A 14,539-nucleotide genomic window follows, 5' to 3' on the forward strand; every position below is an offset into this window, starting at 1 on the left:
TTAAGTATGTTTATATCCGTTTTCTAGTGAGCGGCCACTGTGAATGTACGTCACGCGGGGTCACGTGACCGTCGGCGGGTCTCGATATTTAAGCGAACTTTGAATGCCTATAAAATCATAACTACTTGGTATTTTTGAATGAAATAAAAACAAATGTATTTGTATATGTAAAAGCTTAACTGTAACATAGGTTTCAAGTGATTTTGCATACCTAGTAACATTCTCAATTTAACAAATATGTATACAAACACACTAACTTTACCTTTTTATAATATTATTAGTATAGATAAGTATCGGTGTCATATAGGTAGAATGCTATTGAGATAGTATCAAATCCAAATCCGGCTCGAAGGATCAAAAAATATGTCATCGTTTTTACCTATAGGAGCGTGTACAGGATCATCACCTCCAAGTGATACACTGAAACTTCTTTGTTTCCCACAGATTCGCAGAAAAGAATCTCTAATAGAAAGTCGCGAGGATATCCTCCGGGCGTCGGTAGCATCCATCATGTCTCTCATCCACTCGTCCGTGGGCAAGTACTCCGTCAAGATGTGGCAGGAGATGCGCCGCACCAACTACGTCACGCCCACTAACTATCTAGAGCTGGTGTCGGGGTATAAGGAGTGAGTGATTGGCTTTTGAGCTATTTATTTATTTATTTATTTTATTTTATTGTTAGGGAAACAAACAGCATTCTATAACACATATAGAGTTACCAATTAAACTTCATTATTGCATGTTCTGAGGGCTTAGTGTGAGTTTATATCAAACGTCGTTACTAGCGAGCGCGTTAAAAATATTTGAAGATTTTAGTACTTGATATTATTGGCAGGTAGTTGCTAATTGCTCATAAGATAGGCCCCCTTAATTTAATTTATTGTCCGTGGTGCATAATCTTTTCTTAAAAGTTAAACCTTTGTTTGTCACCTGTCATCCGCTTTGCAATGGAGGGAAGTCGAACCTTAATTTCGAACTCCTCCTATGTTCTTCTGATTAATTTCGTTGCGGGTCCAATGACAGTTTAACTTTCCCCCGGGACAAACTTGACCTTCACTGGTTGGGTTTTTGTGGCGGTCAAGCTGTAGATCCTGGCTACACAGGAGTTGCTGTGGTGGAAACGAGAGGTGGGAATAGTCCCGTAGCGAGCGCGTTAAAAATATAGATTTTAGTTCTTCAAAGTTTCCGCTAGGGGCGCTGTACAATCCGTCATACATTTAATGTCACTTTAGAGCTATTGCATGTTCTGAGGGCTTAGTGTGAGTTTATATCAAACCTCGTTACTAGCGAGCGCGTTAAAAATATTTGAAGATTTTAGCAGAGTAAATACAAATGAGTAGGTCATCTACATAGAAACGCCCGAGCGCGGTTTGTATGTAAGCGCGCCAATACGTATGCGGCGCGCACGCACACACTGACAAAATTTAGCGTGGATTAGTGGTGAGGTGCGCTGAATTTATTTATTTTATTTTATAAAACACATGACAAATTACAATTTAAAAAAAATATTTTAACAAAATTGTTTTGCTTAGACCTAGATTGTAATTCAGAAGACGTATGTGTTATTAGAAAAGCAAGGTGGGTAGGTCAGTACAGTTCAAATGTCACCGCAGCCATGCATGTAAAGTACGGACGCGAGCAAACAAATAAGTAGGTAGATAAATCAGGTGAGACTCAGTGACGACGTCGAGCCGACTCAAAGTCACAGTAAATCCACCTACTCATTTGTATTTACTCTGATTTTAATTCTTAAAAATTTCCGCTAGGGGCTACATTTAATGTCACTTTTTTATGCAATCGACATCGAATGCGTTTGACGTAAACTCACACTACGCCCCCTGTATTTCATAATCATCGTCAGATCTAGTCTCATTTCTCTAGGAACATTTTTTGTTTTACCAGAGGCAACCAGACGATTTGACTTAGGTACATCCTGTACTCTGGCCTGATGTTCGTATATTTGTTCCTAAGTTTCCTTCTACAACAGTGGTTCTTAACCTTTAAGGGACCATTTTACCAAATTTCTGTCTTGTCAGGGACCACCTCATAATCGGTCAAAACCAGTTTGACTGCAAAAATCAGTGAAAAGTGGTTTTAACCAAGGTGTGCAAGTGCACTTCGTGGACCACTTAAAATGTCTCCAGGGACCACCAGTGGTCCGCGGACCACCGGTTAAGAACCACTGTTCTACAACATCCACAGTAGTTCTATAGGTTCAAAAATGCTGCATCAAGTTGTCCCTCCTTTATAAGGGCTGTCTCTCGCCAAGAAGCAATCTCTTCCACATTCACGTCAGTAGCATTTATAATTGTTTTCCTAGAATGTTGAAGATGAAGAGATACGAGGTGGCGCTGCAGGCCAATAAGCTGCGCAATGGGCTCGGCAAGGTGGAGGAGACTACCAAGCTCGTTGGTCAGATGTCGGAGGAGCTTGCCGTGGCCCAGGTGCGTGGTGATCTAAATTGACCCTAGATGGGTTAAGTGGTTAGAAAATATTGCGAGAAGGTCTGCATATTCTCCCTTTACTCACTAAAGTACGGCCAGCGAGAAGCGATACCAAATGTAAACAAACCCAATGTCATGGGTGAACCCGCCTGACTTTGACATATTTTGGCGGGAGAACGAGACATTACGACAAATACACAAGATGGGAAGAGACAGAAATATTGTCAACTCGACAGTCGTATCGACCTTTTGTATCGCTTCTAGTTGGCCGTACTTTAATGTTTTTTCTTGTTAATTTTCTTTACACTGGTGATTGAGTACAAACAGTTTACATGACGTTAAATATGAAATATCTGCACACATGTAGCAAGTGATTTCCACTTGCAGCTCAGAATCCATGATATGCCACCTATGGCGGCTACTCGTGACTCAAATGTCTACGACAGCCGCCGGTGTGGTCGCGATCTGTGGCGCGTTAGAGCGAGGCCTTAAGGCTTCCACAGACCAAACGCGGGGCAGTAGCAGCGCAGTTTGAATGCGGGCCCGCGCAAGTTGTAATACAAGAAACTCTTTGAAGTGTGTCACACCTTTGAACACAGGCCCGCGCTCCAACCGCGCCGCACTGCAACTGCCGAACGACAAACGAGGCGGCGCGGGAGCGGGACAGAAGCGGCGCGAGCGCGGGCCCGCGCTGTTGTATTACTATGGCGGCCATATTAGCATGACACTCTGGACGCAAGGCGGTAGCAGAGCGTTGAAAGCGGTTTTCGAATATTTAAATTTTTGACAACCGCCCGCGTTGCAACTGCTTTGAAACTGCGCTGCTTTCAGTGTGCCTCAGTCGCGCTGCAACTGACCTGCACTGCTTCTGACCTGCGGTTGGTCTGTGGAAGCCTTAAAACATCTCTGTATCCATTTTTGTCTCATCTCTCTCATATTTTAAACCCTCACATCTCAGGTCCAAGTGGCAGATTACACGGAGCAGTGCATAGAATACATGGGCGTGATCAACGCACAGCAACGCAACGCCGACGAGCAGCAGCGAAGCGTAGCAGCCCGCAGCAAGAAGACCATGGAAGAAGAAGTGCAGTGCAAGAAACTGGCCGACGCCGCGCTACGCGACCTGGCCTCCGCCATGCCCGCGCTCGAGGAGGCCGTCAAGGTAAACTGGACCCTGGACTCCTAGCATTAGAGCTTATAATGTAGCGCAGCGTAGCTGACCGCAGCAAGAAGACCATGGAGGAGTGCAGTGCAAGAAACTGGCCGACGCCGCGCTGCGCGACCTCGCCTCCGCCATGCCTGCGCTCGAGGAGGCCGTCAAGGTAAACTGGACCCTGGACTCCTAGCATTAGAGCTGACGATGCAGCGAAGCGTGGCGGCCCGCAGCAAGAAGAATATTGAGGAAGAAGTCCAGTGCAAGAAACTGGCTGATGTTGCGCTGCGTGACATCGCCTCCGCCATGCACGCGCTCGAGGAGGCTGTCAAGGTAAACTGGACCCTGGACTCTTAGCATTAGAGCTTATTATGTAGCGCAGCGTGGCTGCCCGCAGCAAGAAGACCATGAAAGAGGTGCAGTGTAAGAAACTGGCTGATTTGCGCTGCGTGACATCGCCTCCGCCATGCCCGCGCTCGAGGAGGCCGTCAAGGTAAACTGGACCCTGGACTCCTTGCATTAGAGCTTATAATGTAGCGCAGCGTGGCTGCCCGCAGCAAGAAGACCATGAAAGAGGTGCAGTGCAAGAAGCTGGCCTCCGCCATGCCCGCGCTCTAGGAGGCCGTCAAGGTAAACTGGACCCTAGGCTCCTAGCATTAGAGCTTATAATGTAGCGCAGTGTAGCAGCTCGCAGCAAGAAGACCATGGAGGAGGAGGTGCAGTGCAAGAAGCTGGCCGACGCCGCGCGCTCGAGGAGGCCGTCAAGGTAAACTGGACCCTGGACTCCTAGCGTTAGAGCTTATAATGTAGCGCAGCGTGGCTGACCGCAGCAAGAAGACCATGGGGGAGGAGGTGCAGTGCTAGAAGCTGGCCGACGCCGCGCTGCGCGGCCTGTACGGCTAGCACGAAAAACTTTCGAGTTCGAATCGTTTGCATATTCGAATCGCCATCAAAAGATTTAGTACGAAAACTACAACTGCGCCCTTGTGAATGTGTCGTAAAGTGAACTAAGTATGAGAAATAGTTGCACAAAACTTATTTTGAGAATCAAAATTGTCACATTATCGTTTAATTCGAAGGTTGAGTATCAAATTTTGTCGAATACGCAAACGATTCGAAGACGAAAGTTGTTCATGCTAAACTGAGGCCGTCAAGGTAAACTGGACCCTAGGCTAATGACAATAATGATGAATTACGCAGCGCACTGATGACGGTGGAAGCAAAAAAGTTTTCTAGTGGCGACCACGGACTGGGAATAGCAATATAGGCAGCACAGAACTGGTCGTTTTGGAAATTTTTGTCTGGCAGTGAACCTCCTCTGGCTGAAACGATTACAGCATTCGGTTCTCTATCTAATAGAGGAAATAAGTACCTAGAGGCACCCGCTGAAAACCAGCGTCGGGACACGCGTGCATGCACGCGTGGCTCGATTAATGCTGAGCGGGCGCCTTATTGGCACAAAAATATGCGTGTATAGTTTTAAGTCCCTTTATTCTGTTTTTTTATTTTTTCTTTTTGTGTCAAATAAAGTTTTTCTTATCTTATCTTACCTACATCAGCCCTTATCATTTGTTTTGTTTCATAGGCTCTGGACGCGCTGAACAAGAAAGACATCACAGAAGTGAAGTCTTACGCGAAACCACCTCAAAAAGTAGAAATGGTGCTAGAGGCTGTGCTGATCCTGTTACAAGTGAGTTTCTTTAACCACATTAGTCCTACTTCCTACTAACATTCTAAATGCGAACGTTTGGATGTCTGGATGTTTGTTACCCTTTCACGCAAAAACAACTGAACGGATTTTGATGAAACTTTACAGTAGAATTGTTTAGAATAACAGAATAACAATATAGACTTTTATGACGTTCTGTGACAAACTAAATTTCACGCGGGTGAAACCGCGGGCAAAAGCTAGTTCTGAATAATTTGTTATGTCTATTATGGGGCTAACTAATGTTTTGCCTAGTCTATTGTTAACCCTTTTTAATTAGCTATTTGCTCACAAACCTGTTAAATCGTGTAGAAAGAGCCGACTTGGGCCGAAGCTAAGCGTCAGCTCGGCGACCAGTACTTCCTGGATCGTTTGCGGGAGTTCGACAAGGATAACATCTCTGACAAGACACTCAAGAAGATCGGCACCTACACCGCTAAGCCCGACTTCGACCCAGAGATTGGTACGCCTAGTTTATCTACCCTTGTAAAGCCTAGTCCGTGAGCACGTAGAATTTTGTCCAATGACCCCATGCTACCCATCCTTATCGCTCGCGCGTAATTATATTGCTGTCGCGACAGTGCAACGCGCGCCCACAGCGAGTGTGCGAGCGCGACAGCAACATAATTACGCGCGAGCGATAAGGATGGGTAGCTTGGGGTCATTGGACAAAATTCTACGTGGTCGCAGACCAGACTATAGTGTATTGTGATGTCCAATGTTTCTTGCTTGGCGCTTCTGAACCTGCAATAGTTTTTAGTGCAACACAGTGATCATCAATATTGCGACTATTGATAGATTTCGACCAGGAAATTAGAATTCTTCTAATGCAGACACTTATAACAGAGCTTCTATATGGGCAATAGTTTTATGCAATGTGGCTACACACTAACGCAAAATTGACTGCCGATAGGGCCGAGTTGTAATAGGGTATTTGACGTACTTTTAAAAACTGTCAAAACGAGACTCTTAGGCTAAGTTGCACCACCTAACTTTAACGGTAACTATGACGATAACCGGTGCTTTTCGTATAGATGACCCACGCTGAACTGTCCCACCAAACTCAATGACAGGGGGGCGCTACCATCGTTCAACTATATGGTTTCCAACATGGCAAAAATCTGAACCAGCGATCCGGTATTGACGGTGGCGCCCCACTGTCAATGTCATCGACAGGACAGTCCAGTATTTTGGAACTATATGGAGTTTGACAGATTTTTGACGTTTGTCAAAGTTAAAGTAAGATGGTGCAACCCACCCTTAGTTTAAAGTAACTTCTATTTGTCCAGTGGGCACGGTGTCTTCAGCTGCCAAGTCGCTTTGCTTATGGGTGAGGGCTATTGAGAAGTACGGCAAGGTTTACAAGTAAGTCTACTGTCATATCAGTTACTTAAATGTAGAACCACATTCACAGAAGTGCCTAATATACGTAAATCCCTCGGATACCAGCATTTACTAAACGCCTGACATTTATCACCGTAGTGTCTTATGTGATTTTATTGTGCTGTTGACTGAACACAAGAAAGATTTAAAGTTAATTTCACCCAACGCTCACAGAATCGTGAAACCCAAGAAAGAACGTCTCGAAGAAGCGTTAGAATCGCTCCGCATGAAGCAGCAGATCTTGGCAGAGGCTCGAGCCAAGTTGCGTGAACTCAGCGAGATGATCGCGCGCCTACAAAAAGAGTATGACGAGAAGGTGGCGCAGAAAGACGAGCTCGAACGCAAGTCCAGGCAGCTGCAGCTCAAGCTGGAGCGAGCTGAGGCACTTATCACGGGACTGTCGGGTAAGTGTCATCACCGGACTGGCAGGTAAGCGTCATAATCGGACTTTAAGGTGAGCATCATCATCGGGCTATCAGGTAAGCGTCATCACCAGACTGTTAGGGAAGCGTCATCACTGGACTGTTAGGGAAGCGTCATCACTGGACTCTTAGAGAAGCGTCATCACTGGACTCTTAGAGAAGCGTCATCACTGGACTGTTAGGGAAGCGTCATCACTGGACTATTAGGGAAGCGACATCACCGGAATGTCAGGTAAGCATCTTATCGGGACTTTTAGGCAAGCGTCATCACCGGACTGTCAGGTAGGCATCAATACCGTACTGTCGGGTAAGCCTCATAACCGGACTGTCAGATTAACTTCTAGAAAGACGCTGGCACCTCTTCGCATTAAGCATCAGATCTTGGCAGGGGCACGCCCTGTTGCGTGAGCTAAACGAGATGATCGCGCGCCTGCAGAAGGATTAAGACGTGAAGGTGGCTTAGAAAAACGTGCTCGAGTGTGATTTCTTCATACATAAGACCAATAACATGATCTATCTGAAATTCAGAAGAAAAATACTAAGAAATTACCTATTATTCCTAGGTGAAAGGGAACGATGGGAGCTCACAGTGGAGCGCTTGGACAAGGAGTTCGACAACCTGCCGGGCGACTGCCTCATCGCCACCGGCTTCGTGGCCTACCTCGGGCCCTTCGTCTCCGAGTACCGCGAGTCCTTGATGAGTGACTGGTTCATGGAGGTACAGTTAGATGTGGAAAATATTTGATAACTTCGAAAATTGAATCGTCAGTTGATTAAACACATAAATCATGAGTAACTAAATGATGCTGCTTATAAACTTACAATAATATTTACAGGTGTATAACGAAAACTTGCCAGTGACAATGGATTTGAGCATGAAATACTTCCTCCTTGATGACGCCACACTGAGAGATTGGAATTACATGGGGTTGCCTGGTGAGACTATACCATTTATTCTGCTGATGTGTAACACATATTCATGAAATCATTTGCCATTCAATTTATCCGGCTCGAAGGACCAATCTTCCTTTGGTGATCGGAATATCTGACACTATACTCGGCGAAACACTCATGGCAGGCGGTGTAATAATAAAAATAAAACAGTGCATATCACATTTTCTCTCGCACTTACACTGGTTATGGGTGACGTCACACAGAGGCGTTGTTTATAACATGTAATAAATAATAAAATATTGGCGAGTGTGCATCTCTGATTCAAAAATTACTTATGGCTTCGCCTGCCACGAGTCTGCGTCGAGTATAGTGTCCTTCCTTTTGTCATTGTCATAATTAAACCGTCCAATCCACGGTCATGTGATATGACTTTCATTTCTGCAGACGACAACTTCAGCGCGGAGAACGGCATTATAGTGGTGCGCGCCACGCGTTGGCCGCTAGCCGTCGATCCGCAGGGACAGGCGCTCATCTGGATCTCGCATCTCGAGGAGAAGAACGACATACAGGTGCCTTACGCTTTTCATCACTCTTGACATGACACCTCTGTGGATCCTACCTCAAACAGGCAACACTCGATACATAATTTAGCCGTCTAACTAATGTGGGCAGGCGCTCATCTGGATCTCGCATCTCGAGGAGAAGAACGACATACAGGTGCCTTACGCTTTTCATCACTCTTGACATGACACCTCTATGTGGACCCTACCTCAAACAGGCAACACTCGATACATAATTTAGCCGTCTAACTAATGTGGGCAGGCGCTCATCTGGATCTCGCATCTCGCGGGAGAAGAACGACATACAGGTGCCTTACGCTTTTCATCACTCTTGACATGACACCTTTATGTGGACCCTACCTCAAACAGGCAACACTCGACACTGTAGTATCTGTACGCGCCACCCTCACACTAATATACAATAAGCCTATATACAGGGTGGCCAAAACAGTGAGGTCTAAAAGAAAAAACTTAGATCAAACCCTACCACCAACCAAACCGAGCAGAAAATTTCACCTCCACTGGGAATCAAACCCGGGACCTCTGAAGCTTACCTCTTACCACTTGAAGACAGAGGCAGTTGTTACATTTTACTATTACCCTTGAAATACCTACTACAATGAGAAGAAGAAGGAGGGATATTTGGTTTATGTTCATCAAAACTTACTTAAAATAACAATGTGTTCCGGAATTTGGAGGTAGGAAGCCATAGTTCCTTTGTAGTTGAAGTTCCCTTCCACCTTCAGCATAATCATCAGTTTCCACCAGGTATGATGAAGGGCAAGAGCTTCCTCGTTGAGAATAAAAACATGTTCTGTCCAGTTACTGCTCTAAATCTGTTCTACGTAATGTAAACTTAGAGGATTCCCAATATTAATTCACTCTAAGAAAGTCAAAAACATGTAACGGAATCTCCGACTTACCACTTTAGTGGACCGATTACAGGAAATAGTGGCCTATTAAGTACATCTTTTTTTGTATTATTATGAATGTTCACGAAAAGGTGCAGTTTCTAAAATGGTTTTGGACCTATGGAAGTTCTTTTTTTTACTTAAACTTTTAAGTTGAAAATTTGATAGTGTTCTGATAAAAGCATAATTTTAATGTTTCTAGCAAAACTTTTGTATCTTGAATCAAAGATAGAAAGGTGATTATTTTTTTCAAACATCTGCAATTCATAACAAATCTGTCGAAAAAAAGAAATCTGAAAAAAGTCAACCCAAAAAAAAGATAAAAATGTTTAAAGCCTACTAGGTCATAAAATTTTAAAATATCACAAAATTAACTCTGTCTCCTAAACTAAGCACAATCGTATAATATACATGGGGGTGATTTAGGTACACCTTGATGTAAGGAATCTAAATTTTTCTTTTAGACCTCACTGTTTTGGCCACCCTGTATTTGATGTTGCTGTGAAAATTGATACACAATTATACTCGCATCGCACAGTATTAACTCTTTCATTGACAACTCCCGGTCCCCACATTACATGGCGACTCTGCCAATGCTGCCTTATGGCAGATTAGATTTGGGACCAACACAAAATTTAGCCGTCTAGCTAATGTGGGCAGAAGCTCATCTGGATCTCGTATCTCGAGGAGAAGAACGACATACAGGTGCCTTACGCTTTTCATCACTCTTGACATGACACCTCTGTGGATCTTATCTCAAATAGGCAATACGACACAAAATTTAGCCGTCTAAAGCCCGGTCTGTGAGCACGCATGCACATATCGCTCGCGCGTAATTATATTGCTGTCGCGACTGTGCGACGCGCGCCCGCAGTGAGTGTGCGAGCGCGACAGCGACATAATTACGCGCGAGCGATAAGGATGGGTAGCTTGGGGTCATTGGACAAAATTCTACGTGCTCACAGACCGGGCTTTAGCTAATGTGGGCAGAAGCTCATCTGGATCTCGCATCTGGAGGAGAAGAACTACATACAGGTAGGAACCTAGCAAACTTCTCGCTTCAATGTATCCCGTATGTGGAACCAACTGCAAACAAACATAAAATTGAGGGTACATGACAAAAACCGATTTTTTCTCGTCAAGCTAATGAGTTTCAAACGTCGCGATTACATGGTTCACAGTTCATTGAATCGTTCGAACCGTTCTGTGATTGCTATGCAATTGAAATGTACTCATTTCTCCTAGCTTGTCGACTTCGGCCAGCCGAACTACCTCAAGATAATGGAGAACTGCCTGACGGACGGCACGCCGGTCATCGTGCAGAATGTAGGCGAGGTGCTGGACCCGTCCATCGCTCCCATCCTCGACAAGGCAATCGTCACCATCGGCTCAGCTACAGTCATCAAGTTCAATGAGAAGATGGTGCCTTATAATAAAAACTTTAAGATGTATCTTACCACTAAGCTGGGTAAGTTATTCAAATTGTTTTAAATCAATGAGGGCTATCGTTTTTATACTTAACAGTTGGCACCCCTGGCGATTGACAGGACCTTACTCTACAGTGGCGCCATCTTGATGAGTGCAAATGCGATAGTCCTCCTACCACTTTAGCGCTCACAAGCTGGCGCCACTGTCTTCGCGACTAGCAAGTGACAGGACCTTACTCTACAGTGGCGCCATCTTGATGAGTGCAAATGCGATAGTCCTCCTACCACTTTAGCGCTCACAAGCTGGCGCCACTGTCTTCGCGACTAGCAAGTGACAGGACCTTACTATACAGTGGCACCAACTGGTGAGCGCTAAAACGATAGCCCTCATTGTCCGTAATCTTGTAGTGTCAGTACCTTTTTTGTTAAAATGTTACTGGCATAAAGCATAACTGAGTACGTATCTATGGTAGTGGAGTATTGTTCAGTCTGGTGTTGATTGAAATTTAGACAACTCAAGGTGATGGTCCGCACCGCGATCGCGACGGAAGACCGACACAAGAGTATGGTACTTGTCATTTTGGTTATGTAAGGCTGGTTTTAGTGTCACGCGAACCGTCCGGAGCGGACCCGCTCCGCACAGCCAATCTGTATGAACTTCTAGGGAGCGTTTTAGAGTAATGCGGTCCGGAGGAACCGCTCGCTCTCTAGCAGTTCATACAGATCGGCTGTGCGAAGCGATCCGCACTGACAGTCCGCGTGACACTAAGGGCGCTAGTTCGCATTTGCGAAAACGCGACCAGGACAGAAGACCAAAGAAATCAAGCCCGTATAGCCCTATGAAAAGGACTTTCTTCTAAATTATTTACTTTGTAAGAAGCCACCCTTTTTGTTCTCAGGCAATCCAGTATACACGCCTGAGACGCTAACCAAGACGACGATGGTGAACTTTGCGGTAAAGGAGCAGGGCCTGACGTCACAACTGCTCGGCATAGTCGTGCGCAAGGAGCGGCCCCAACTGGAATTGATGAAAGACAACCTTGTGATGACCATCGCTAATAATAAGAAGACTTTGGTATGTAGATTGTCAACGTATATTAGATGAATTCGCACAACTTAAACTTATTTTGCCAATCTGGCAGTTCTAAGTCTTCTCACCAAGGCAGTTCAAAATAGAATCCACAGAACACTGATGGTATAGGTAATAATCTGCTTGTCACCGTCTTTCAATGAGACTCAGTTATTTTTAGTGGCTCGCCCGTAAACAAGCTCCCATTGCTGAAAATGCTCATAAAGGAACACTATAATCCGGCCCTTTCAAGGCGAGAGTGAACAAGGACTTGCCTGTGAGTGATGTACCGTCCTAGACAGCATCTCACTTAACATCTTGTTCTGCATAAAAAAGCAGATACCCCAACTGACTTTACGTATATACAGGGTGTCCCGTAATGTAACGTCAAGCCGGAACTGGGTGTTGAGGCAAGTTGTGCTGGTTGTCAGAAAAATATAAAAAAAAATCTATGTGGCATATTTTAAAAATAATAGGCATTTAAAAAAAATCAAAAAATTCTACTCCAGGTGACGGTCCTTTTACTCGTGTTGCCACAAATCTTCACTTTTTCCAATTTTTTTTTTGTTATGTAACCCTGAATAATGCTTCTCTAAATTGTTATCAAAATTACAAAACCAGCTGCTCCAGCTTGGATGTAAAAAATACATTATTCCCAAAAAAATTTTCAAAATAAAAATTTTGCCTAGTTTAAACTGACTGTACTGAAAAAAAAAATGTACTACGCGAGTGTGGCANTTGGTACATAAAGTAGCCATGTGGGTCACGCTCACGCAGCATCTTGCTATTCGTATTATACCTACATTTTTGAAATTCTAATAATTCCGTAACCGAAATTATCCGAGACTTTCGGATAATCTGAAATGATTTCATATCCGTGACCGTAACCGAAACCGGTATAATATTATTCTAATATCCGTAACCGTATCCATAACCGAAGCTTCATATCCTTATTATACCTGTTACCAAGTACAAGTGCAGGCAGAGCAGGTAGTAAAGGCGCGCGCGCACGGGTGACTTTTGTAACAGTATGTCAACTACTAATTACTGACATAGTGACAAAAGTTTCTGTGACTGACTGTACGGTAGTCAGTCACAGAAACTTGAATTTTGGGCACATTAGAATAATAATTTTTAACCAAGGTAGATAAAGTTAAAAACGGGACTATTTCCAAAAAACCAAAAATTGACGAAAATTACAGCAAAAATTTACCAAGTGTTATACCATTTTGGAATCCTTACTAAATGCGCCAAATTATGACGTCACTTGCCACACTCGCGTAGTACATTTTTTTTTCAGTACAGTCAGTTTAAACTAGGCAAAATTTTTATTTTGAAATTTTTTTTGGGAATAATTTATTTTTTTCATCCAAGCTGGAGCAGCTGGTTTTGTAATTTTGATAACAATTTAGAGAAGTATTATTCAGGGTTACATAACAAAAAAAAAATTTGGAAAAAGTGAAGATTTGTGGCAACACGAGCAAAAGGACCGTCACCTGGAGTAAAATTTTTTGATTTTTTTTAAATGCCTATTATTTTTAAAATATGCCACATAGATTTTTTTTTATATTTTTCTGATAACCAGCACAACTTGCCTCAACACCCAGTTCCGGCTTGACGTTACATTACGGGACACCCTGTATAAACCTCAAGTAACTTGGCGTTTATGACTTGACTTCCTACTTGACTTAATGGCGTCCACAACAATCCTCCATCGCGTTCGGTCTTGAGCTTCGCGTTTGATTGTTTATGAGCTCATCATTAAACCTGGTGTTCCCTACAGATGGACTTGGAAAACGACCTACTCCGCATTATGTACGAGTCGCAAGTACCGCTGCTGGACAACGAGGAGCTGTTTGTGACATTACAAACGTCACAGCGCACGTCGCTTGAGGTCAAGGAAGCCCTCATCACCTCCACCGAGACTGAGAAGGAGATCGACACAGCTAGACAGGTGTGTGATGTTTCATAAAACCCTTTCAGTAGTTTTCCGTCAAAGAATAAACACCCATCCGTCCTCATAAAACTACACCTTTGTTTAGTAGGATGTTTACAATAGCAACAAATTTATCCGGCTCGAAGGACCATGCAGCACAATGTTGTATGTGTAGGCGCTGATGTGGACTTATTTTGGAGCAGACAGAAATGCAGGAGTTTGCACTACTTTTATTATTCAGACACATTTACAATGTACTTTTTGTGGAAATAATTAAATAGGCAGTGTTGCTAACGTTTAAAATTGTCATATGAAAAATATGTTTGTTTCATCATCATCAATAAAATTATTACAATCACAGGCTGAAATAAACTCTACAGCTTCCCCCAATGATCTCCAGATTGATCGGTAGCGTTGATTACAACGCTCAATTATTTATTGATCCATAGGCCGGCAATACACGGACCGCTTGAAGCAGTTATGGTCGCAGGTCGACAGCTTCAAGCTGCGACTGCACAGTGAATTGCAGAGTTCTATGGACGCACATACACGAACCGCTCGAGCAGTTGCAACTGATTCGGGCGGTCGACAGCACGGTGAATTTTCATCGTGCGGTCAAGCAGTCGCCAGCC

General features: G+C 44.0%; 1 protein-coding gene across 1 annotated transcript in view; it reads left to right on the forward strand.

The window, feature by feature from the left end:
* Positions 1-444: 444 nt before the first annotated feature.
* Positions 445-14,539, forward strand: part of LOC114350951 (dynein heavy chain 2, axonemal-like) — a gene marked incomplete at its 5' end in the record, with an annotated part of 38,434 nt that continues 24,339 nt past the window's right edge. The window contains 13 exons of the mRNA XM_028301954.1: positions 445-626; positions 2,321-2,444; positions 3,403-3,606; positions 5,183-5,287; positions 5,618-5,768; positions 6,595-6,670; positions 6,863-7,092; positions 7,674-7,828; positions 7,947-8,046; positions 8,449-8,573; positions 10,721-10,943; positions 11,802-11,977; positions 13,755-13,925. Of these exons, the coding sequence (XP_028157755.1) occupies positions 445-626; positions 2,321-2,444; positions 3,403-3,606; positions 5,183-5,287; positions 5,618-5,768; positions 6,595-6,670; positions 6,863-7,092; positions 7,674-7,828; positions 7,947-8,046; positions 8,449-8,573; positions 10,721-10,943; positions 11,802-11,977; positions 13,755-13,925 (2,022 nt within the window). The remainder of the gene's footprint in view (positions 627-2,320; positions 2,445-3,402; positions 3,607-5,182; positions 5,288-5,617; positions 5,769-6,594; positions 6,671-6,862; positions 7,093-7,673; positions 7,829-7,946; positions 8,047-8,448; positions 8,574-10,720; positions 10,944-11,801; positions 11,978-13,754; positions 13,926-14,539) is intronic.

Source organism: Ostrinia furnacalis, unplaced genomic scaffold (genome assembly GCF_004193835.3).
Source record: "Ostrinia furnacalis isolate ACB-3 unplaced genomic scaffold, ASM419383v2 OfSCF1028, whole genome shotgun sequence".
NCBI classification, from domain to species: Eukaryota; Metazoa; Arthropoda; class Insecta; order Lepidoptera; family Crambidae; genus Ostrinia; species Ostrinia furnacalis.